The 26,994-nt window shown below is 32.8% G+C and overlaps 1 protein-coding gene across 2 annotated transcripts; it reads right to left on the bottom strand.

The window, feature by feature from the left end:
- Positions 6,230-26,158, bottom strand: LOC109347920 (callose synthase 2-like). Of its 2 annotated transcripts, none has more exons than XM_019588038.1 (44): positions 26,045-26,158; positions 25,760-25,836; positions 24,976-25,216; positions 24,499-24,599; positions 24,115-24,233; positions 23,858-23,951; positions 23,596-23,706; positions 23,142-23,255; positions 22,969-23,061; positions 22,786-22,877; positions 21,737-21,863; positions 20,856-20,993; positions 20,681-20,757; positions 20,505-20,598; positions 19,917-20,039; positions 19,697-19,814; positions 18,519-18,859; positions 18,206-18,258; positions 18,061-18,121; positions 16,778-16,859; positions 16,648-16,697; positions 16,474-16,560; positions 16,215-16,349; positions 15,643-15,737; positions 15,427-15,511; positions 15,174-15,334; positions 14,958-15,081; positions 14,775-14,872; positions 14,563-14,692; positions 14,213-14,364; positions 13,162-13,271; positions 12,284-12,403; positions 12,086-12,154; positions 11,801-11,990; positions 11,560-11,716; positions 11,036-11,155; positions 10,835-10,953; positions 10,266-10,349; positions 9,345-9,457; positions 9,028-9,257; positions 8,148-8,945; positions 7,993-8,043; positions 7,275-7,460; positions 6,230-6,645 (listed from the first exon to the last, which is right to left on the bottom strand). In XM_019588038.1, the coding sequence occupies exons 3-44, from the start codon at positions 25,160-25,162 to the stop codon at positions 6,397-6,399; spliced, it is 5,838 nt and encodes a 1,945-aa protein (XP_019443583.1). In that variant the 5' UTR covers positions 25,163-25,216; positions 25,760-25,836; positions 26,045-26,158; the 3' UTR covers positions 6,230-6,396. The 2 variants fall into 2 exon arrangements, with proteins under 2 accessions (XP_019443583.1, XP_019443582.1); XM_019588037.1 differs by having other exon boundaries at positions 25,772-25,836.

The following is a 26,994-nucleotide window of genomic DNA, read 5'->3' as shown; positions in this document are numbered from 1 at the left end:
AATAAAATATGATGAATTATAAGTAATATTTGTTGCAAGAATAACAATAGAAGAACATGATGAAATATGGAAAATATTTGCTTCAAGAATATTAAGAAGAATCGAGAGAGATATAAAATATGAAACTCGTGATAAAATAACAGCATATCAAATTCTTGTTTCACTTGAAATTATATTGAAGGGGGAAGTTGATTATAGGGGAACTTGAGTATGATATCATGATATACAGCATAAACCAAAAGAGTCCCTTTAGGCAAATACACAAATATAGAAGACTTGAGCTGTCAGTTGCACTCACAAACAAGCAGCTCAACAATTCAGAATGCCAGATATGGGGTCCATAACGGCAAAACCAGATGAAGGTTCTGCAGCTGAAAAATATAGTTATATTGCTCTGATATTATATTAGAAATCAAAGTATAAGAAAAATGTGTATTTTATTAATTGAATGAATTGATTACAATGAAATTAACCAACATCCCCCTCAAGTATGTATTAGAAATTATATTGTTCTTTAATTCATCAACTTTTACACAACGTGAGACTTCTTCATTCACACTTAAAATATACAACATCCCCTCAAGTGTGAGTTACTCCCCTTCGAGTAATGAATACACTATCACCGTCGGCCTATCCTTTTATCAACGGATCATGCTGCCTTGACCTCTCATCATGAAGACTTTCGACACAAGGATCCTCGTTGATCTACCGATCACTTTGTCGCTTCAATACTCCGTTGAGACGTTGAACCATCGGCTCTAATATCACCTATTGAGAGGTCATCATCCATGAATTATAGCATTCTTCCTTGGATTAAGTGAAAGAAGCATATAAGTGACATGATACCACATCTTGACCCAAAACCTTAAGGCATAGGTCCATATGTTCACTCACTTATATTCTCTTTAACTCCTTCACTTTTGCGCAATATAAAACTTCTTCATTCACACTTGGAATATCGAACACTAATTAGTAATCCAATCCAATATAATATTAACCTAAAATATGTTTTAACATTTGGTCAAGTAGGCTAGCTGATATTGTCTTAAGGTGACTAACCTATAAATTAGTATATCATGTTGCCAAACACATAAATAAGATTCTTTTATCTATTTTGCTGTAGCAATCATATTTTTATGATTTTTCATTTTGGCTAAGCACTATTTTTTATAATAGGGTCTTAGGGAGAAAAATACACGGTTTTAGATGATTTAGGATGCATCCCTGCAATTGATTATGTTTAATATATATTTGATACTTATAATCAACAGTGATACGTGCATCTTAGTCATATATTTATTATATTATAGGATATATAATAATTGGGGAGACTTTGAGTGATACCGAATGGAGATATAGGAAGCATTTGAAATCAGACTCAGATAACTTATTTCGTCAGTAACTGAACTGCAAATATGAGACTTCATGAGAAAATTTCTTCAAAGAAGATACTAGGGTTGCAAACTTTATGGTGAATATAACTCATGTTAATCTTGTTGGACTTCATTTTTGAAAAGGCTTCCTGCCCAACATAGATAGATATTTTTAGGGGACCTTGTTGGACTTCTTTTCAGAATATTGTACTGACTTAGTAGACGTTTTGCCCTGCTTGTAACTAGTATTGGCAATTAGAATTGCTCTACCCATTTAAATTAGGGCATGCATGACCATATCCATTTTTAAATAAGATATGAAATGCTATGTTTTATCCGCCTAAACATGGATACAGCAGGATTACGGATCACCCTGAACAAAACTAAAAAAATATATACAAATTTATATACATTTTATACAAAATAAAGAATATATATTTTATATATTAATATATTTATCATAATAAGCAATCATATAAATGGAACAATACATACAAAATATAAATGTAATATAATATGCATAGTACATAATTTACATACAAAATACAAAAGGAATAATACATATACATATATATAATATACAAATTACAAATGCATATACATAATAAAAAAATTATAGTATTTTCATACGTATGATATATAAATGCATATATAACACATGGAACAAACTTTTTATATTTAACAAAATACATATATTTTACATATTTAATGTTCAATATTTTATCTAATAATGTTTGTGGAACGTCCGTTTTGCCTGTTGGAAATGAATAGGGCATGTTGTGTTGATATTTTAAGATAGATAAGCATATTTTTCATGCTCTACCCGCCCAATAAGCGCAGAGAAGCCCCATATATCCAAATTGTCAACAATACTTATAACTAAATAAATCTTCCATGTTTCTTGATGAATCTTAGAGTTGTAGCTAGTCTCATTTGTATTTATAATCAATTACAATTATAGAGACACCCAAAAGCATAATATTATGGTTTTAATTGTGGTTGTATATTGCAACTTAAAACACTATTCTCTATGTTCCAAAAATTTCATGGTTTTATTTAATAATGCAAAACTTAATCATTTAAAACACCCTTTAAGATGAGTGTTCATTCAAGAAACATAATTGGTATGTTGAACAATATCCAAAATAAAAAATTATTGGCATGGTTCAAATCCACTATTGATTGGAATAATTGCAAACAATTGAAATGATGGTACATTTTTCTTTTTATGTAAAAGTATTTAAGGGTCACTTGATGTGCCACATTTAAAATAGAAATATGATGAGTTGCGTCTAAAACTACCTAGTGCAGCAGGGAAACAAAATGAAATGAATATATCATTCTTAAGCTTCAATGTCAAGTACCCCACATTTCAATTCTTAGCATAAACATGATTATGACATTCAATTATTGATATAGTATTCACATTTGGTTCCTCCGACACATATCATGCAAATGTCTTCATTTAGTCTTGACCGGAAACACATTTATGGAAGATAATAAGTAGTTCACTAATCATGGATCATGAACATAACATCATGGTTGATACCCTACCAAAAGATAAAGATAGATTTGTTGTCAGAAACGATGTCTTACATCAATAAAAACATGTCATGTCAATTAAAAAATTAAATATTTATTATTTTTTTTATTTCATTATCATTGATACGAGACATGATTGGAGGCATAGTTTTGAAAAACAGATGCGTTACCGATGAAAGTTTACAGAGGAAATGGTACAAAAACTACTTTAATTAATCAAGTAATGATATTTTATATTCCTTTTTTCTATATGAAATATTTTTGTTGACATTATTAACAGTCTTGTATTAAGTAATCTATGTGCAAGTAATCGAGTATTTTCCCCCTTGTCTACATCTAGTCTTGACGGAAAGCAAATCTTATTTGAATTAAAAATCTAAAATATACTAAGGAAATGTAGCTAAAAATAATGTTTTATAGAAAAATTTGTTAGCTCATTTAATATGAAATGTTAGGATTTTTGGGGCAAGAACAAGAAGAGGGGTTAATTTGTATCATCTTGACTTTCATTCTGATTCCTCTATTTTTTTAAAAACATTGAGTTGGGTTTTTCTTCTACAGTATCCAATATAGAACATGCTAATCCAAATCTTTTTTATATAAAACCCACTTTATTTAGATAAGAAAAATTGTACAGTTTTCTGAAATCATGTATTGATGTAATAGGAAAAAAAAAATTACCCACCTGAATTAACTTGACAAACAAATCTATGAAATGTAAGGAATATACCTACAAGAATAATAATTCATTTTGATTGAATGAATTTGTTAAGCTTTTTATTCTTTCTTTTTTCTAATTAATATTTATTTATAAATCTGAATGACTATTTATTCATTGAACTCCAAATCATAAAGCACAGCTGAGGAAATAATCAAAACCTGGATGATCAATCTTCAATTCAACTGGATGCATTATGATATGTACTATATATCATAGTTGGCTACTGCATCTCCAAATTTGTGTAAACAACATTGGAACAAATTCTTTTTTCACGGTTTAGATTGCTGTCATCAGTTTGATGGTTCTGATTGAAACCACTTGCAACCCTAGTTATCATATTTGATAAAAAAGATAAAATGTCTTATATATTATGAAATAACTTATCTCGTTAAATTCACTTATTTTTTTTTTAAGTATCTTATTTTTCTATATTATTATAAAAAGAAAAAATAAGACACATATCAAACAATGAGTGAATTTAAGAAGATAAGTTATCTTACATTTTATCTTCTTTGACAAATAGTCAAAAATTATAAAAAAAAAATTAAGCAATAATGAGAATAAAATAACTTAAGTAAGAAAATCTTTATTACAAAAAAATAAATACTATTAATATGAGCTATTACCTTTTATTTTAACTGTATGAACTAAAATAACAATTCATATAATTTTTTAAATAATCATATAATTAATAACTAAATTTTAGAAGAGAATGGGATTGGAAAGAAAAAGATAGGTGTACAACTTTTGGGGGTGAAACAACAATAATTGAGTACAGGAAGAGACTTTTATCGTAATTGAGGAGAGTTTGAAGCTGAACAGAGGATTGGGTGACTAGCACTGCAGCACCTGCACCACAAATATAGCTCCTTCAATCAGATTCCAAATATCAGAGCAACTACCCAATCTAAAACAATCTCTAGGAATTGTTGATTTTAATTTCCATTATAATATTTATACACACATTTATTTATATTACTTTATTTAAGAGTCGATAATAATTATAAATTAATATTAAATGATATAATGAAAATGTAAAAAACTTTTATATTATTAATGCATACATTTTTTACTCAAGTGTAAAAGTATCATATTATACTATATTTTTTTTTTCATTTTGATATACTTTTATTTCTAGAACCAGACACAATCCTCACCCCAAATCAATAGTATCTTAAAAAAAATTCTTTTTGAAGTCCTGCACCCCATAAATGGAAAGCTTTTACTAATTGTGAATTGTGATGAGTGGCTTTAGAAAGCGTGACAATCTTGGGTTTCTATCACAACCTAGGGTGAATAATTCAAATATGAAAATTTATGTTTGGTATTTGATCCATACTTGGTGTTCATATTTGGGGATTTTCTTTTTCATGATGATGTAGATGAGAAAAATCTAAGATAACGAGTCTAATATTTATGTATTGTTAGTAAAAATAATTATACATAATCACTACATTATTTATTATTTATTTAGATTATGTTTTTTAAGAACCAATCATAATTAAATATGAATTGTGAATGAAATAGTAGAGTGTATAAAACTCATACAGTATGTATGCATTTTTTCTCTAAGTAAATTTGGGAGTGGAGTTGAGAATCATATCATCCACCCTATGGATCCCTATTGTTGTGACATAGAGGAAGATTGAAGATAAAATGTGTTACACTAGTCAAAAAAAATTTAGGACAAACATGGAATCCCTTTAAAAGTAGATAAGCTCGAACCTATGAATTAAAATTATGTTCAAATGGTAAATAAAAATTACAAATGAGATTATAGAAATACACGAGAGGAATAGAAGGAGTTAAATTGTGTTCAGTATCTAATTGTTTATTTGTTAAATCTTTGGCTTAATTGAACTTTCATTGAGACAGATGAGGATATTATCACACAATAACAAATAGACTCATTTGCATAATATATGTTGAGTATCTGATTGGAATTATGACAAGGATAAACCCTTAGATAAACGACCTATGAATTAAAGTTATGTTCAAATATTCAATATAAATTTAAAATTTAAAATGAGAATAAAACTTAGACATATCACCCATTTGGTTAGATAAAGCAGTAAAGGTTAGAGTACGAACAATCCAAATATAGGCTACGTTCAATCTTTGACAATAGCAAAATTTCACTATTATCAAATTACAAATTTTACAAGTTAACAATTAAAGTATGTGAAAGTATATCATATTTACTCCATATTTTATATGCAATTCTTACTTCAAAAAATGATTTTTAATGTCTATGTTGAATTATCACTTAGTATGAGTTAAGTACCTTATTTTCTATTTTGTGCATATTTAATGAAAATGTAACAAAAAAATTGAGAAAGAAGCACATTTTCAAAGAGCCACAACCTTTGTTTGCTCCATATACAACTTGGAATTGATTGTTGTGGTTTTTGATATTGGATGTAAATAAAAAAATTTAACAAAAAGTTTATGATAAATACGGGCCCTCATTTTTTCCTTAATCGACCCGATCGAGCCTACCAATGCTTTCTTATTAGGGTACTAGCAAGCTCGAACGGGTGGATTAATAACTTGTTAGCTATAGCAAGTTATGGTACCCTGATAGAATGAAGCATGAGATAACTTCGTTGTTTCTTGCATGAATCTAATACTGAGATTAGATAATATAGTAACAACAAACTTTCAATATTTTCAATGATATAACAATGAGGTAGTATATAAGTTTTTCAATGATAATGGACCAAAACTAAAGTAAACTCTATGTACAATATATGATATAAATCACTCTTTGTTTTTGGAGGAACGATCCTTCTTTTGTCCACCAAGAATTCGAGAAATCTGCAAACCTCTACTGAAAGCTTGGTTGAAAAGCATTCTTGTTTGAAACTCAGAAACAAATGGAAACCATGCCAAGAATGCAACTGGTGTGAAGAGAAGCAACCCCATTATTATTTCGTATCCTCGAGCAAGAGCGCGAACAGATCCCCAGAATCCAAGTTTTACAATCAGAGGCTTACAAGCTTGTGCAATCTTTGGAAGAAGAACAAGAAAAAGGAAAGAAAAGAAAGATAATATCATTAGCAAAAAAGCTCAAACGAAATAATGGGCAGAAGTATTGAGAGACATTTTACTACTTTGAGTAAATAACCTAATTTGTCATGCCAAGAAGGGGTCCCCTAATTTAGTTCAAAAACTCTCAAATGTCTTCTAAACTAGTCCTTTTTTGTATAACCAAGCATATCTCGTCAGCCTATGGATAAGAAACTAATCGGCGAATGATTATCTCTCCCAACAAGTGTCACTCCCCAAAATCGAACCCTTGACCTTTTTGTCTATTTGGGGAATCAACGGGTCCTTACACGACTAGACCAACGCTTTGCTAGTAAACTATTCCCTTTTTTTGGATAAAATCTAGGGACACGTTAGTTCCTACTGGTACCTATTTTGTCAGACATTATATTATATGTTCTAAGGGACAAAGTTGATATGTCTCATTTCATAGGGACTAAATAAGGAGGTGCATTTTTTCTTAGGGAGATGAATTTGGGTATCTAATCTATTTCTTTTCAGCAATGAAATTTCAAGTCATGTAGAGGATTTGACAGCAAACAGATGCTACTACATAAAGAATGTAAATAAAGGAAAAAAGATTTACTTACCAGCAGCAACCCCCATCCTGTTGGCATGACAGCCAGAATGCAGACTACTATGTCCTTAATTGTCATATTGGCGACCGCGATTAATACGATGAATGTGGCAAGGAATGTTAAGAAAATAGAACCCTTGATCAGTCGAAATAGAAGCTGGAAATCTGCACTAAGTTGGCGCCTTCCAACGGATACACCCTGCAAAAATGCAAGCATGATAGTATAGTAAGTGTTGATATAAAACTTCACATATTCAGAGACAAATTCAATAATATAGAAAGGGATGTGGCAAGGAGGTAAGAGAAAAGGATTGCGTGGCAAGGAGGTAAGAGAATAGGATAGTGTGGCAATATTATAGGGCAGACCAGTGCACGAGGCTTACATCTAGTGGGGTCTAAAGAGGGTAGATTATGTAGCCTTACCCCGAAAGCAAAGAGGTTGTTTCGGGCGTGTGGCAATATTGTGAGTGAGAAAAGATTAACATAAGTTTGTCAACAGGATGATGGTAAAAAAAGAGAGTGAAATTAATGGCCTTAGGAGTTGATGAAAAGATGGCATATTATGTGAAAATGAGCATAGGTTTTAATACTTCATTATTTCATATAAAAATTCAATAAAACCACACATAAAGACACATTGTAGAAGTGTCATATTTTGTATTTGTAAGGAAGTTGAAACGTCTACATGGTAAATTTTAATGCCTAAAACTCATTGATATTTGAATTCTCACCTTCATTAGACCCAATATTAGAAAGATTATCATCCATGATACACCATAAACCTGCATGCCAATAGTAATAACAATTAAATCGATATCCTAATTGCAAGAATCATGAACAACAAAAGGATGATTCCTAAGGAGAGCCATATAACTAAAGCACTTACCAGAATACTTTGAGTCTTATTAGTCAATGATAGGTGATATACAAGTCCATATTGATATATGAAAAAGCGGAGGGCGAGTATTATCTCAGTAATAATGCCACGCGCTCCGGAGTGGTGAAGATGCTCATGTTCGCTTTCCCACCAGGATTCCCAACTTTTTTCCGGAAGTACACCAATACCTCCTCGGTTACTTATCCATTTTTGCCAATCTGTATAGTCATCAATTATCTTCTGCCACTCAAATCCGGATGGGTTGAAAAGGAATGGAGCGAAAAGCCATGTTCCTACCATGAACCATATGGACAAGGTAATTAAAATATAGGCAATCATGCCTCTGTATGAATGACCAAATATGTGGTAGACCACAAGCAGCATCATCAATTCAATTCCTTTAACAAAATGGCTGCGAGAATACAGCCGATAATTATCAGCAAACTTGGCATGAAATACCACAAAACCACGACCAGTGCCTCTGTACTGTGCACCCCCGTGTAGTAATGTCCTTCCATAATAGTGTGTTTTTGTTCCGAGCGAAAATGTGAAAAATACAGGAGCCAATTGTAGTTGCATCAGTACAAATTCACTTAGCGCCTGACGAAATCCCCTCTCCAAACCAATTTCCATCATCATAGGCAGGGCCAACAAAAGTCCAATTTGCACAACGGACTGAGAAGCAAGAGCTGCTTGAAGAGCTTTGTTGTTCCGAAATGCTCTTTGTTTGTTCAACCCTTCTTCAAGTCCACTAAGGACGAGATAGAGTCGGCCATAAAGGAAAGCATAAACAGTGAGGACAGTCAGCTGTAAGAAGCAAAGCAAAGTCAGAACTTATAACGTATCATATTCATGCATCAAAAGAAGTACAGAAGGTTCCACAGCATACCAGGGTACTGAAATAGAATCCAATAGTGGTGAAATAACAAGATAGCATTCGGAAGAAATCAAAACGGTGCCCAAGCCTATATATGTCCCTACTCATTGTCTGCTCACCATTCCCATTAGCTATCTTTGCCTCAAACATAGATATCTGGTTAAGACCCACATCCCTTCCTTTACCAACTTGTATGTACTCGTGATGAGTGACAGTGCCTTCACGTAACGTAGAATTGAAACCTGTAGATCATGTAGAAACTTATAATATAGATACTTCTCGGAAAATATGGAAAAACGTTATGCACATTAAGAAACATAAAGACCTGCCTGCAAATATATCCTCGCTCAAGTTGATGACCTTAGAAGCCTTACTTACACCCCCTCTTGTCAGGTGGAAAAGTCTGTCAAATACATCTGGGTGGCCATAATGGAACCGCACTCTGAAAAGCACAAAAAACATTATTAAGAACTTCAAACATTAACGGACAGTGGCAGTAAGGAGTAAAGACATGAAGACACTCCAGCTGAACGGCATGTGAATTGTGACACAGCATATTTAGCAAACTTAAAGAAAGAAAAGATAGGTGTGAAAATATAACTTAAATTTATGTTGTGGTCATTTTTTTTGTTCGGAATTTTATTTGTACTTTGATTACGATTAAAGGAACTAGGCTCGCTACTGCTAAAAGGTAATATCTTTCATGAATCTCAGTATCAAATGATTAAATCATTGCACACTTTGAAAACATTTTGTGCCTCTCAGTCTCTCCTCATTACTTTTGTCTCTTCTATCTATCTGATTGTGTCATTTGGATATTTCAATCACCTATTGTTAACTTCATCTTGCTTTCCCTTGATCAAAATTGACAAAACAAAATAGAAACCAAATTTATGGATCTCTGTTTTATTTCAGGCTTAGGATGCTAATGACACCTTAAGACCAGAAATGGATCAGTAAAACAGTCAAGATATAAATAAAACTTCCTTATGTTAAGGTAATTGTGCTATCGAAAAATACCCAAAAAAAGAAGGGAGCTACAATGCTATTCGGTTTTATAAAGAACTACTGTTAGAGTATCAGGATTCTTATTATCTTCATATTCATATCATGTTGGCTTGAACTAGTTGTACTAAATTAGTACTTAACCTAGTTTATTAGCATAAATAAGAGCCTTAGGTTAGTGATTTGTAATAAAATTTCAATATAAGTACGCATATAATGGTAAAATGTAAAAAAACAAAACTTACTTCAAGGGGTTAGCTAACAATCTTTGTCCAATTGTCACAAAACTAGTCTCTTGATTGGACATAAACCATGCAAGGGATGAAACACTGCAAGAAACATAAGGAGAAAAAGATGAATAGTGTCCACTAATAGATTTCAGCTTCTATCAAATGATACCAAAAAACCATGTAGAAATTGGGGTAATGAAGAGTGACTTATGCTACCATTGACCCTCAAAGTGCAGTATAGTGAATGTAGAGGTGTATAAGATGTGAACATACAACATCTATGAAGTAACCATGATGCATGTAAGGAAGAGAAATGACCTATTATCACCAATATCATGTAACATCACTTTTTCAACAAAGACTCGCCAAAGGGTAGTTACATGACATTAATAAAAACTTTGAGCGGGTATGATAAAAAAAAGTGAAACTGTCATTAAAGTTAACTAAAAAGTTAGCATTTTCATCTAAAACTAAAGTTGAGGGGTTTAAGTGACACACAAAGTAGAAGCCGGAAATTTGAAAAAGGTGAAACTTCATGGGATAAAGTGTAGTATACGGTGGAAATTGATAACAAGATATCGTACCTTCCAGTAAATATATGCTCCCTGAGTCCAAGTATTGTTGGATATCTACCACTATCTTGTTTTTTGAGAAATTCTTGCAGCACATTCCTCATTTTGAAAGCTTCTTCCATATAATTATCCTGTTACATGAAATACACAGCTAACTGAATTTTTTGAAAAAAAATACATTCCCTTTGTTTTCATATATTAATAATGAAAGACCTGATTCATATCGATTGTTTGCAAGCCTTCCCCGCGTGTGAAAATGATGGCATGGTTTTGATTTTCTGGTTTCCCCTCTCCCAATATTGCAGGCCCTGGAAGCTTGATTTTGTAAATTACCTACACCAACATAACCAAACAAGAAATTGGAAATAAGGTATTGTGAAGAATATATCAGTCTGGACATTTCTTCTTTAGCTAGTATCACAAAATATAATTGTGACAAATTTATCCAACTATAATTTTTTGATCAATTTTCGAAATAAGTCCTTACAAATTTACGGGGAAGAATCGGAATACCATTTTACTGCCCATTTCTTTCCTCAAGGAAATGCCTGATGCTTTTGTTGTAGAAATTGTTGTTACACTACTGTATGCCAATAATAATTCTGGTTTCTTATTTTGTATTCAGCTTTTAAAAGTAGGCTTTACAGTATAACTATACGTAGAATTTTCATCAACAGCAATTTATTGATGTCAGTTAACAACTTGGCATAGTTTCAGGAATGGTCCAAGAACAATACCTGGTCCAAACTTTGAACAGTTTCAGATGAATCAATTGATTTTGTCGGTAAAGCAGCTTTCACAAGAGATGAATAGTAAACCTTGTCTGTTTTTCTTGATTTATCTTTGCTAGGCTCTTCAACCTCATCAATATAAGCAACTCGAAGAGACGGGTACCTGCAATAAAGTTAGTTGCAAATGTAACTAGACAGTTGCTTGGATAAGGTATAATTACTACGGACATTGATATTAGAGACATACGTAGACATGAGTTTTAAAATTTCTTTGGCCCTAGAATCACCCGATCGCTTGTGAATACCATAGTTTTGACATGAAACTACATATGTGAACTTGATATCGGCCAATGATTGACAATGTGTCCACAGTGACCGCTCACTGTTCGGATTTTCTTTACTCTGAAGTTCAGCAGCCTTGTATCCCTTCATTAGATCTGTTAATCGATTGAAAGTACAATATTAAGCTGTGCTGTATAATATATAAGGTAGATCTCTCTCTCTCTCTCTCTACGAATCTTTCTCCACATACCTTCATCCTTTGCCATATCAAGAAAAGCCTGTAGCTCTAATGCTTGTCGGATATACATCATTCCTCGGACTTCACTCATCGAGAATAAATTGAAATGCAGAGAGGTCATCAATGATAATGCAATGAAAAATAGAACAATAAATTATATATTTAACACACATACAAAGACTGGTGGATGGAGAGGAAAGCAATGCATACCAGTTTTGGTCAATGTCTGGCCTCTGTATGATGCCCATAAACGGAGTTCTTCTTCTAGCTCTCCTCCGAGTTTTTCTTCACTATTATCACCGAAACGTTGAAGAAAGTTTTTCCATTCATCTGCAGTAAATCATGATCAGAAGCATAAGCATATCACAGCAATGTAGAGTGTCATATGAAACGGGGGAAAGTATCATTAGCAGGATGGACCGAAGATGTCAGTAATAGGGATACATGACCCTCATTAAAATTTACAATTGTATTACTGTAGTAGTACTTGGACTTTCTTGCTCCCATTATGTTTCAAACTTTGACCCCATCATGGGGATGAATGAGTAAATTCCGAAGAATATTTGAAACCCACCCATTTCTACTGTGATTGCCATTCATCCCCAAAACTTCCGGATCTGTCACTGATCATTAGATTTAGAATTACAAAATCGAGTAATGCCTTCTTGAACAGTTTCTGATTTGAACATTTTCATACACTGTCAGTGTAACTTTACAGTTACATCCAATGATGTGTAACCATATCATTCAAAGAATTTGATGCCTGAAGTGGTTGTTAACATAGTCAAACTTACTCAACTTGTTGTCAACAAGATTAGATGGTATATATAAAAATTTAAAGTGACAATGCATCAAAATTAGTCTCTTTAAATCCATGCCTATACCATTCTTCTAATTAAAATTGTAGTTAAAGTAGTATTCGGTTTCGGTACAGCGTAGTCTTTTACTACATTTAACCAGGAGGACTTTTGCATGAGGCAACATGCTAGAATGATAGCAGCAATTTGTGGATTTTTGCTTATCATAAGAACTAAAGCTTTTAGGTGAAGAAGTTCTTTGACAAAGATATCTAGAGGAAATAGAGAAACCTGGAAATATCTTCTGTAGATAAAATAGAATAGAGACTCCATCTTCGTTTTCCTCTTTGAGATGGTCTAAGGAAAAAAGAACAGGTTCATCATAGTATGGTGTCAAGACACTGCAAAATCAAGATACATAGTGTTAATAATATATTATAGATAGATATTATATCCAGTACATGTATGCCATAGTTCAAAATGCTGCTCATTATATATCATACAAATATCTTCTTATAACATTATCAAGAGTACCTTGAGGTTTGTTAAAAAGACAGTAAATTGAAAACTTAAACCATACCTATGTTGACTTAACACAGTTAAGTATCTTAAAAAGAACACAATAAAACTCAAATATTATCATTTAAAGATATATAGATATATATGTATGTATAACATGTATTCTTATATTTTAAAACACCAAAACATCTAACTAATATTTTACATTTTTTTCTTGATCTGGTATTAAAAATAGCATATTCTAAAATTAAATAATATGGGTAGTAAATTCAAATCCAAAATGCTCAACTTAGACTTTAAAAAAAATTCAATATTCAACATATATGTTACATATTTGATGCTTTTAAATATAACCAAGATATAAGATATGTCACACAAATGTCTTCTACAATTTGCAAATCATTTTTTTTACATTGTATACTTGCTAACCTAAAAATGCAATAAATTTTATTTGAAAACTAAGTTTTATTCTTATTTATTTGGCAGGTACCCTTCAAGATGGAGATCTTGGTCCTATGCCAGCCCCTCTTTATCAAACAAATATTTTCTCTATTCCTGCCCCATAGGAGGGACAACACACATACAACTCAGTAATATTTAATAACAACTAACCTTTTTTGCTTTTTTTTTGAGATACTAAACATACAACTCATTACTAACAAGTAAACTTTTCTCTCTTTCTTTGAGGTAAAGTGATTTATGAACATGTTTGGGATTTGCAGTCATTGTAATAGACCTCAAAATGTTAGCACATATTTAGTAATTCTAAATAACAATATGATGCTCCAATATGTGAAACGAATTCCACGTGAATTGAGCTTACGAGAAGGACATCATATTCCGAACTTTGGGAGGATCTGGCATATCCATAAACAATGAATTGGAGAAAAACGTTATGCGCCTCCTAGCATCCAAGTTGGCCGGAACATCCATAGCAGACTCCTTGACAGTAAGCAGTAAATGAAGCCTTTTTATCTGCCAAGAAAAAAAGGAGCCATAAAGCAAATAAACTATACCATTATGATCATTATGATCATTATGTAGGATTAGTATATAGAGAGGTTAACAAACTAGTAATAGAATTACAAACATCTGAAATCCGGGTCAATTAAACTTGAGAGTACATTAATAGTTTTCCATAGTGATAACAGTGCATGTAACCGTAAAACTTACTTTCTCTGTCCAAGCTTCTTTTTCTGTTGTGACAGGAAACTTAAGTCTGTCGAAAAACCGATATTGCTGATCAAGGGGTGTCATTGTTTCATCTTCTCCATAAGACCCACCATGGGTTGAGTCTTGCAAACTACAAGTGAATGATATTAAAATCCAAAATTAGAACATCTAAGAAAATTATCTGAGGATAGAGCAAATTCAAGATGACTTACCCCTCAACCTCTACTTCCACTATGTCTCTAGTCGCAATCTCTAACATGTCAATCAAGAGAATCACAATTTGATTTTTGACCTCCATTTTGTTTTCCAACTGAATAAATAAGGCCAAATTTGGTAAAACTTAAAATATTGGGTTATGCAGAAAAACATAACATTTAAGTTTCTGAAACAATTACCAAACATTCAATCAGTTTAACAAATCGGTCATATAGACTAGGGAGAGCACTCAGATCCAATGCACTCAGCATATCAGCATTTTCTATGTACTCATCAATTTTTTGAAAGATATTATTTATAACCCTGCATTAGTGAAACCATGATGCAATAATGTTAGTATATGAAGTTATATCACTCTTCTGTGTTGACGTATATTTTTTATACCATCAACTTACATTTTCTCACGCTCTCCAAGAACCAAGAAGTTAATAATATTTTTAAAAGAAGTATAGCATTCAAGAACAGCAGATTTCATGTACTTGTCCCTAGACAATCTTTTTTCCAGCTCCTGTCCTTTTCCAAAACTGTCTTTGGCCATGGACACTGCTATTGGGATCTGTGCAACATATACATAGTTAAAAATGAATTTAAGCCGGAAACTGAGTATTCTCATACAAAGACAGAAAACTTGAGCATAAATAGATGAACCTTGCTAGCAAGTAAGAATGGAGGCCACTGGATAAGGTTCAAATCACGGTCAGCCCAATATGGTACAAGCAAGAGGTCCATTTCCCTAAATATTTTATTGTAGTCAGACTTATTAGCAACATAACTTCACATGAAAAAAATGAAAATGTCGATACTTTATTCATTTACGTTTCACAATGAACAACGAAAAATGAAAATGTCCAATCAAAATACTACCTGTTATCAATTAGGTCTTCATCTCTCAAACTAGTAATTATTTTGTTCCATAACTGCGCAAACCTTGCAGCTTCCTTCTCTTTATTAGAAGATACCTGAAACAAACGGTACTCCGAGAATCAAATATATATTTATGAAGAAAGAATACAATTAAAAGGACAACACATGCAAAACAGGTAGGTTAGGAACTATATTAGCAAAGAAAAACTAGGTTTGTGGCATATTTGACTAGTAAACAACCTCAGCAACAAATGGTTCAACACTACCAAAACACAAAATCTGCAAGCCTATCTCATAAAACGTGTGTATGGCAAAATATATCATGTTAGATTCTAGACCCAAGCCAAATACACTGTACAGTACCGGAACTGCAAAAGGGAGTGCCAATCTAAGCTATCATACCATAATTTAACTCTGAAACCTCTATAATGGATAGACTTAGTCAAGCAAGCATATAAATTGTTCGATTTATATTTTAATTATCCTAGCTTATAGGTTAATGGCGACAACTAAGATTTCAATAACAGTTATCTTCAGCAAGAGATTCTAATAATGCAAATTATTTGCAAAACCTGATCAAATTTGCGAGAAAATTTGGCCCATAGACCCTTTGTCTTTGACGCAGAATTATCTCCAGGAATCAAGCGAGCATTAAAAGCACCCGGAATTGAATCAAAACGAGACCGCAGTAATTCCAATGTTCGAATCTGTAATTGGAATTCAAGCAATGACTTTATTACAATATCCATAGGTCTGCAGCCAATGCAGCAAAAAAACCTCCACGGCTTTCCTCTAGTAACGACTGCTTATAACACACTTTAATACACAAACCTCTCCTAAACGACGAAATGCGCCATATATGCCTCCTACTATTGTAGAGTAGATAGCATACCAAATCTGTGTATCCATAAAGTAGACCTGCAAGGGGATACCCAACGGACTATTAAAACGGAGAACATAGCTTTAATAGAAATGGTGAGACATGCCACAGAAAGAAAGACTTACAAGCACAATAGGAGCCCATATAGCAATTACTACACCCAAATTGTTTTTGGCTGCACAGAGTAGAAGATGATATCAAGAGCAATCCAATTATATGAACTATACTCATTTTCATTTATTCATGTGTTGTTACCATGAGGGAAGAACTCATGCCACTTATATACTGATACACGAGCCAGCATGATGGCTTTTGTTGGACCAACAAGAGGCTTGATCTGCAGTGTAAAGCAAATGAACCAAATAAGTTTAATAAAGACATGAATAAAAGGCGCCATGCATATATATGTGTATATACATGTATATACGCATACATATATGTTCACACATATATAAGAACTTTTCACCTTTGAAGATGTACAATTACGAGTTATAAACTTATAATGACTCCGCAGATCAATTAGAGGTTCACAAAACCAAGCATGAACATACATTCCTCATTATGTACATAATAATGCTAATGTATATGTGTTTATACATGTATATACACATACAAAGATATTCACACATATATAAGAACTTTTCACCTTTGAAGATGTATAAGTACGAGTTATAAACTTATAATGACTCCGTAGATCAATTAGAGGTTCACAAAACCAAGCATGAACATTCATTCCTCATTATATACATAATAATGCTAATGTACATACCAAAATTAGGAGTTATGAAATGAACAAGTTAGTTGATGGGACATAGAGGGAAAATGGGAAAGGGAAGATGATGAAGAAGGATAAAGTAGCAATGGGAAGGACATATTATTTCCAATAATCAGTCAATAAATGCGCTTCATGCAGGAGTAATAGATAATAACCCCAAAAAAATGGGAAAGCAATAAGGAATAAGAAGAAAATAAGATCAGAAAGGAACTAAACAAATTATAAGAAACCTATTGCTATTTTTCAATAGCCCTTTAATATAAACATCCTCCATGCAGGTATTGAATTATAGACTCGATATTGAAATCCCCCTTCTACCTCATACACTCCATGATTAAATTGTTGTTGGCATTAGAAAGACAAGTACGATGTTATCATTCTAAGTGCCAGTGTAAAATATGATATATTTTTGGATCAAAACGAGGACGAGCCACGACACAGCGGTATGGTTGCTTGCCTTATGACCTGGAGGTCATGTATTCAAATTTTGGAAAGACCCTCTTCGATTGCGAGAGTAAGGCTGCATACATCTATCCTCCCTAGACCCACTAGGTGGATGCATTGGGTTGCCCTTTTATATTTGGATCAAATCTTTACCTCCATTTAGTAATTGAATGCTAATTTGGGATAGAATTAGGAAAACCAGAAAATAGTGTACCTTGTACACTCCATGATTAAATGGTTGTCAGCATTACGCAGAAAAGTATGATGTATTCATTCTAAGTGCCAATATAAAACATAATACTTTTGGATCAATCTTTACCTCCATGTAGTAACTGAATGCTAATTTGGATACAATTAGGAAAACCCAGAAAACAGTGTACCTAGAAAATTAAGACAGTTACAGTTTAATCAGTTAGCGTGAATTTGGTCAGAGACAATTGAAGAAACTAACTTCATTGTCTTACTTGAAAAGTGAAAGTGGACCCTCTTGCATTCCTCTTCCAACAAAGAGCCTTGGCTGAAAATTGTTGGAAAAATAAGTGAAGAAAGAAATAAAAGTGATACTGAAAATTTTCAAAAAAATAAAATAAATCTATCTTCTTTATCATAAATCAACAGCTACTTATCATCTTTAAGAAATACTTAACAGGACATTTAACATTTGCAGAAGCATTTCTCGAGGATGAAAGTAGCTATATCGGTTTCTAGGAGAGAAATAGGTCGTTATAATGTAAACATACATAATTACATACACAAATCAAATATGCATTGACTTGCCTGGGACCACCACATCAAAAGCTTTATAATACCATGGTTGGATCTCTCGAGAAACCGGCGAATGAAGGGGAACACGAATAACAATGCGGAGAGAATATTTGGAGATAAGTATATGAAGATAGCCAAAATGAACATGGAAGGGGAACCTGAACCTGAACCAGTGCCGAACCAATTCTTGATGGTTTGTGCAAAACCAGACGGATCCTTCCAACTATAGGCATAAGTGACTGGTAAAATTATGACCCATGCTGCAGCGAAAATTGTTTTAAACACATATCGCAGCTTGACATGAAGCGACATTACTTTCCTCGCCTTCCAGTTCAGGACTATGTCAAGAATGGCTGGAAAAAGTATAGAAGACATCAAAACTAATCGAGGCGAATTCATAAAGTAGAACATATTGTAGTTTGATCATTGAATATTCAGGAAAAATGGAAATTTTAGAAGGGAAGATGTTCTAGAGTCACAAAATTAGTTTCTCCGTAACTTATTCATGAGATCCTACAAGTTGAAGTAAAATCAAACATCAAAGAAAGAATTTTTTATTGAGTAATAAATCAATGAGAACTTAAAAATACATAGTTGAGTACATTAAATGTCATGCATGTCATGCATGAACTTTGGAGCATTAAGACTCAAGGCTGTGTAAATCACCATTAATAAGTATAAAAGGATGACCAACAGTTTAATTTGTTACAATCCTATTGAACATATATAGTTTATTTGGAAGTATTCATATTTATCTACTTTTGAGTTTCCTAGTATGAAAAATAAAACCATGGAGAAAATAGGATGCATCATTACATGTTGTGATATTAACGAAATGAAATAATCAACAGATTGAACCTGTTTAGCTTAATTTTCATAATTTTCACAGTAAAATCTCATGAAAGTTAGTTATAATATTTTTCCATCTAAAATCAGAAATTAAATGTCAAACGGGAAGCAAGAAGCACATTTTGATGCCGCGAAACTGAGTTTCAAGGTGCTTTCTCTCCGTTTTTGCTCCAATAGTTTTAGACAGAAATGATATTGAAGCCTCTACGAACTTGAAAACTGGCGGGGATAGAATATAAATTGGTGAAAGAAGGAAAATTAAATTTTAAATTTCTTTTCCGTTCGCATAGAAGGAAAGGTGAGCACGAAAAGCCACATAGACAGGGGGTGGTTTTATCTACCTTGTGCAAGCTTCAGTATTGCAGCAGTTATAAAGATGCTGAGAACTTTCTTGAAAACATCACCATCAACTATGGAGCTTAAATCGCCTGAGCCATTCCAAGCGATGATTATCATTGCCTTAATTAAAGAGCATAACCCGTAAATCTCATTGGATTGAATGGATGTAGACTGAAGTTAGTAAAGGCTGTACAGAAAAACAACCAAATCTGGAACTATTACCTGTAAAGATAGTATATAAAAGTTCCACATTCTATCAAAACTTCTAAATACATGCCAAAATGTCCGTATCTCAACAAAATTAACTTTGCTAATCCACCGACCTCCAGCATAAGCTCCATTTTCCTGTTTTCCGAAATTAAACAATTATTCAGGATAAATCATGGAGAGAGATTACTTCAAGTGCAGAAGCCCACGAAGTCTATCCAGAGAGAATATCTTCAGTACTTTCGGTTCTTTACAACCAATGATCAGGTTATATATTAAAATTAAAACAGTTCATATTTAATGTGTCACACTCTCTAAGGGAAGGGTCCTATGATCTACAAGTATATAAGACTTTTACCTAGCAAAGACCATATTTCTCATATAAATACTATTTACAGAGGGATGGTATCTTTTTTACTTTCCTTTCTTCCAAAATACTATTATTTTATTACTCCAAAATGATGATCCATCTTTTTTCTGGTAACGTATCTAAAAAAAGAAACTGTGGATTCTTGCACAATGCATTTTTATATTAAAGGAAAGTTCAAAAACCACATCCTTTATTCTTATTTTAATGATGACAGGTAATGAAATATTTTATACCTCATCTTTGTGATGAGGCTCAAGAGGAAGAGGCACAGAGAAGAACTCAGAGTCAACACGCATGGGCCAACCTAGCCGGAAACAATCAACTGACCTACAATATTGGAATAGTAATCCCTTTAATGATATGCATGGTTATAAAGAGAAGCAAGTGGATAAAAGCCTAGGCATAATACCAAAAATATTCGTTTAAATCATCATAGTTTCTCCACTGGGAATGCTTCGATTTTCCTTTATAACTCCTCTTAGATTCCTGTGATACGGAAAAGTCGAATAAAACAGGTAGAAATCAGTCAAATGTTGAAAGTACACTAAAACAGTTGTGCAGCTCAGACAAAAGCAGAAGCAAACCTTGGCTATTGTATCATATATGGGTTTTACTACTTTGGTCAGAAAAGCCTCATTGTCACCACCATAGGCAGGCTTTACGGGTTCACCGGTCATTGGACTAACATTCCCAGCTAACATCCCATACAGCTCAAATGCCATCTATGTATATCAAGAAGAAGAAATGATAGTTAAGTTATGTCGTAATTATTTTCACATTCAAATCAAATACGACCAATGTGTTTAATAATTAGAACTTGGAAATATCTATCATATTTAACATAAATCAATCTTGGTCTCTCAAATTTTCCATTATTCTCTGATCTATCTCCCCAATAGTATTGTTAAGGAAACAACTATAGTGATTTTGCAAATTAGCTTCTTCATTGACTGTAAACACACTTTAAAGAAGAGATCAGTCACAGCATAGACACATACAATTTCCCTCGAAAACTTTTCATTTAGTCATCATGGGTCAAAGGTAACCCTTTGCATGGTCCGACAAGCTCCATTGGAGAAGGCATATAGGGATGTAAGTTTCATATCGTCTGCCTCGTTCTATTAGACATAGTTTAAATACTTGTTGGACTACTCATCTTATTGGCAATTGGTTTTCAGATGGAACCTTAACAACTTTGCAGTTCGAATGATGATCATATAAATATAGAAGAGATATACACACACCATGACGTGCAATTTTTACACTAGGTCTAAATCGACCACTTAGGTATCAAAGCACGCACAACTTTCATGGAAAATCAATAAAAACATGTTACCTAGATTAAGTTTATATTATATAATTTTAGTGAAATTGGAGTATACCACCAGGGGGAAAGGGATTCTTAGTCTTCTCCCTTCATAATGATGAAAAACTTTTAATAATGTTCATTTTAGATTACACTTACATGATGATATATATAACAAAGGCATTCTGGCATAAATCTCAAATTTGCAGCTTCTCCCCATATAAGAAGATATAAACCCATGTATAATAATTTGCGCTGTTGCACTTCTTGTTGAATGGTTGGCAACCTAGCAATCATCCACGCAAAATTAAATAAGAAAAAGAAAAGATTAAAACGAAATTATATCACAAATTCCTATAGTAACCACTTGAGCATAACTAAGGTGGTAAGAGGATATGCATAGGTATATCGAAGGAAATGATATAATTCCTACATGTACCAAACAACAGAAAGAATATAAATTTTGAAAGTAATATCATCCAAATAGTGTGGTCTACTTAACCTGAAACTAAGCTAGAGATAATTATTGAGTACCAAAACAACAAACTAAGTGTGAGGATGTACTGTAGAAAAGCTAGAGCCAAGCCCAATCTAATTTTTCACAGGCTTAGCTCCATTTATTATATATTCATTTGCGGCTAAAAAATGTAATAAATACAGATCTAAAAGTCATTATCATCCATAATTAAATGCATTTTTATATATATATATCTACATCTCTGTGTATTACCTATTAGATATATAAAGCCATTGTCATTCATGTGTCTTTACCTAATAGCTTAATATTTTGGGAGAGTTCAGTCATGACATTATATCATATCCTCTATGCCGAGGTCTAGAGTTCGACCTTTGTTGCTCCCATTTTTCAAATAAAAGTTGATTTTTTGCATAAGGTAGGTGAGTATGAAGGGGTGTGTTAGATATATAAAACCGTTACAGTTCATGTGCCTTCACCTAATAGCTTAAAAATTTGGAAGATTGGGTTCGTGACATAAACTTCTCGCAAGATATAGAATTAAGTTTGCTTTCATTATGGACACTAAGGTCACATAGGCCAATAGTTGAGCCAAGACGAGGTCGGTTCTTCAAAAGCAGGTTGATTTCTAGCCGAAGTTCAACTAGGAATATATAGGACCACGCAGTTTAACTTGATACTCCACAAAACTAATATTTGCAGTAATTACTAGATTAAGAGATGCATATCTCACCAAAGGCTACTTTTGCGACCCAAATACTTGCACCACTTTTTGTAGTTTCTAAAAAGCTTCTTCATCACGTCTGTTAAAGCACGATCGTCCAACTAGATAGGGAAAAGGCAGTGTGTAAGTGGGGGGAATTATGCCGAAATTAGAAAATAAAGGTCCATGCCATAGCAATACATAAAAACAAACCTTGGGCTGTTGATCAGGTTTTTGATTTTGTCTTATATGTACATTTGCAAGCAAAAGAATCATGTGCTCCCTTTGATTTTCGACATTGTCCTTCTGCACATGAGTACATAGAAGATAACCAAAGTATGAAACACAAAAACCAAACAGTAGACACAGATCAATGCAGTCACTACCTGGAAACCAAACATCAACTGAAGCCAATCCAGAATGTCTTCATTTTTGCTCCCGTGATCCCTTGGCCAAGGCAAACCCCTGATCGTACGGAGTGCAGCGGCAGCAGCTTGAATCTATTAGGAAAAAATTGGTAAAAAGAAGAAAAGAAATTTAACAGCAGCTATTCATCGGCTAAAAGTCGTAATTTTAAGTTGGCACTGGCTGTGTAAAAGGATGAGTAAATTGTTAACCATTTATTGCTTCATTGCCCAACCAACTAAACGGCAATTTTTTTAGGCACTAAGTTTCCGATTCAGTGGTTTTCCAGCATTTTTTACTTATCCTTTTCTGTTCTCCACAGCTTCAATAGGAATATATAGTTCTACTAAAAGATATTACCTCTTGGAACCTTTTAAATCGTCAAACATCAACTGAAACGATAAAGGGATCAAAACATAATGAAAGAGAACAAACCTCGGGATATCTCATTATAGCCTCTTTCCCGCTCTCGGGATCAAGAGGCAAAATATTATATGGGGCATACAATTGCTTCTTCTCCTCAACCTTAGTATGAGCTTCCAAAATCTATAATATAAAATCAAAAGGAAGTGCGATAATCAAAATAAAATAAACAAGGAAGAATTTAAAACATTAGGTTCTTTATTTGTACACTTCATTCAGTAACTAATAAACTCGTAAAATGAAGACGTATGAAGCAGGATGACCGCAATTTTACCTCATCATCTACTTCAACAGCCTCTGTTTGATTAACTGCCCTCAAAACCTCAAATAAAACAGCAGCAGTTTGATATGCTTTTGTGAGCTGGGCACTGGGGAAGTAAATGAAGTTAATGATAATATTTGATTCTTTACGTTCACATATAATCATGTATTCATGTCATCCTTGCCAAAATGATACATCTATATATATATAATCATGTAATATAACAGGGCTATAATCGAATCAATGACCATATTAGATTGAAAACTCACCGGTCCTTATCAGCAGCATTCTGTAATGCTTCGATATACTTTCTGTAGTAATGCTGATAAAAGCTCTGCATTTCACGAGCATCACTCTTTACCCTTCCCGCCAATGTTGTGTCATTTTCCTGTAAAAGATGGAAAAATACATCCACATATTCAGATTTACAACGAAAAACCTTCCAATCTATGCTAGAATAATCAAACGGAAAGCACTTTTCTTTAGGCCTTTTATTCATACATTAATATACTAAAATTAAAGAACAGTAAAAGAACCCTTTTCAATTCTCAAATGTAGAATTTAGTGGTCAAGGAAAGGAATGATAATAAATAGGTTAGATATAAGAAAGAAAACAGTGTTGAAATTCTTAACAGATACAATCAGAAATTCACCCTTTCTAGACGTTGAAGAAGAGCGGTTTTGAATTGGCGAACACCACGCCCGCTAGATGTAGGATCTAGTCTGTGAGCTTTTTCAAAGGCATAAAACCGACCTAATTACGAAAAAGACATGCATTAGATAAAGAAAAAACACATCAAATTTCAGAAAGCTTCTCATTACTGTCAGTTATAAACAAAAAGAATAGTTTCAGATACAAAGGAAATACGCATACAATAATTTGATAAAATCAACAAATTATGAGCTCTAAAAATAGAACTTATCTGATGACCTAACCCATAAAATGAAAGAAACAAGGAAACTCACATAAGAAAACTGTCTAGTTTCTTTGTCAGTGTTGAAGAACCAGAAACTACCGATCATTAACATTTTTAAGAGCAAGAACTTTTAATAAGTATAAATAGAGACGGAGAGCACAGTAGGACCTCACACACATAAGTATAAATAAAGAGAATATAGCAGCAACTTACAGAGATAAGCAACTCTTGGGTTGCTAGCCTCTACTTCATTAGCGACACGGAGAATGGGAGCTATCTCAACCAATGAGGAAGGCACCACTTCACTGTCCAAGATTGGGTCTGCTCCTAAGTTCCCAGCAGTCTGAGTCCGCAGTATCCGCCTTTGCGGTTGCTGATCAGACCCCCTTCTATAAGACATCTTGATGCCCCAATTTATCAATCTATATCACTTCTACCAGTTATAACTAATTCACTACAGAAACAGAAACATTGAATGTATTCAGAAATAGTAATGCCAACATAGGAAATTGTGGTAAATCAGAAAAGGAGAAAACAACCTTCAAAATTATGATATATTAATCACTTCTCAATACAGTTATTCAAAAATGAAATACATACTAAGCTGAATGTGATTAAATTATTTGGCACAATCAAAGCTCCAACTTTTTTTCTTCCCTCTTTATGTCTCTCTCTCACACAGTAAGGAATTAAGATTGGAACAGCCATAGGGGAATAGGAGCATAAAATGCAACACTGAATCTGATTATGCAATTCTTAAAATCCAGTACTAAGAAGTGAGAAAAGGTTCTCTTTCATATGCAATTAAAAGTTAAACATTAATAAAAACCCATTTTATGTGTTATATAGAATACATATCACTGGAAAAGGGAAATTGGCATAGAAGGAAATTCCACAAAACCCCTAGTGTTATCTTCAGTGAACATAAATAGCAGAAAAACAAGTATGAAAATTTTAAACTTTGAATGAAAAAACAAATACCCAGTTGTAACAAAACCTGAAAAAACACCTCAAAAAGCCATGTATATAACTCTTTTAACAGAAGCTGTAACTTGTTAAGTGTTAGGGGACAATCTGCAAGACATAAAAACAAATCAAGCAATAGATTCACTATAAACCCAACATGTAAAACATCAAAAAGGTTCAACTTTTACAAAAATTAAGTTGTGGGTATGAATAGAAAGAAGATCAAGTTTACCACTTGACATCAAAGGATATATCTTTTTTTTAAAAAGGTGAAAATAGAAAGAAGAAAAGGTTACAATAAAGTGAAGAAAGTTACATAGCCATATTCAGAGATAGTAGGTTAAGTGAAAGAGTAATAGTTGGTGAGTGTTAACATGAATGAGTGATAGCAACATAGAGAGAAGAAGAAGCTAGATTCAATTCATGTGCATGACTTACTTTGGTTGTCTTGTTTCAAGTCAATGTGTTCTTGAGCGGGTAAAGCTTGTCCAATCAGATAATGCCACGTCATTCATTACCTTAGACTTTTTTGTCCAATTTCTTCTCCAAAATGTTAAAGATCCTGCCATAGTTGTGGGTCCCAATATGTTATATAAATTTTACAAAAATTATATTATTATTAGAGTGTAATATTTATATATATATATATATATATATTATATAAAGATTTATACATATATTATATTTTCCATTTTGATTATTTTATTTGAAAATTGAATAATAAATAATACAATAACAGTATATAAAATTCATATATCTTATTAATATATAAAATTATTAATGTTTTTACTTATTATGATTGATGAAGAGGCCTAATCAAACATGATTGGAGACAATATATTTTTTATCCACGTTAAAGTAGAGAGAGGAACGTAGTGTCTTGGTTTTGGAGAAAGAAATTCAATGTTTGGAATAGCACAAGAAAATAGATTTGATATTATAACCTGTCATTAAAAAAGGTTTCTATGCATGAGATGTGAAAAATGTTTTTTGTCCTAAAAATAATTTTGTTTTATAATCTAAGCTAGTTACTTAATAAAACTTTAGATTACAAAAAGAAAGTTAGTTTTAAAAAAGCACAAAAGTTGTAACAAACATGCTACTTGGTAAAAGAAGACAAAAAAATTGACTTTAAACCTGGGAATGGACGGTGAACTTAGCCTAGTGGTCAAGGTAACAGCATGCTGTCCATATTTTTGGATCTGGCATGTTCTATGGGCCTGCTATATATATTCTTTTGGGTAAAATTAGACATATTTTATTGTT

The sequence above is a fragment of the Lupinus angustifolius genome, chromosome LG05 (genome assembly GCF_001865875.1).
Source record: "Lupinus angustifolius cultivar Tanjil chromosome LG05, LupAngTanjil_v1.0, whole genome shotgun sequence".
NCBI classification, from domain to species: Eukaryota; Viridiplantae; Streptophyta; class Magnoliopsida; order Fabales; family Fabaceae; genus Lupinus; species Lupinus angustifolius.
Note: the sequence above shows the minus strand (reverse complement) of the source record. Positions and strands in the feature narration are given on the sequence as shown.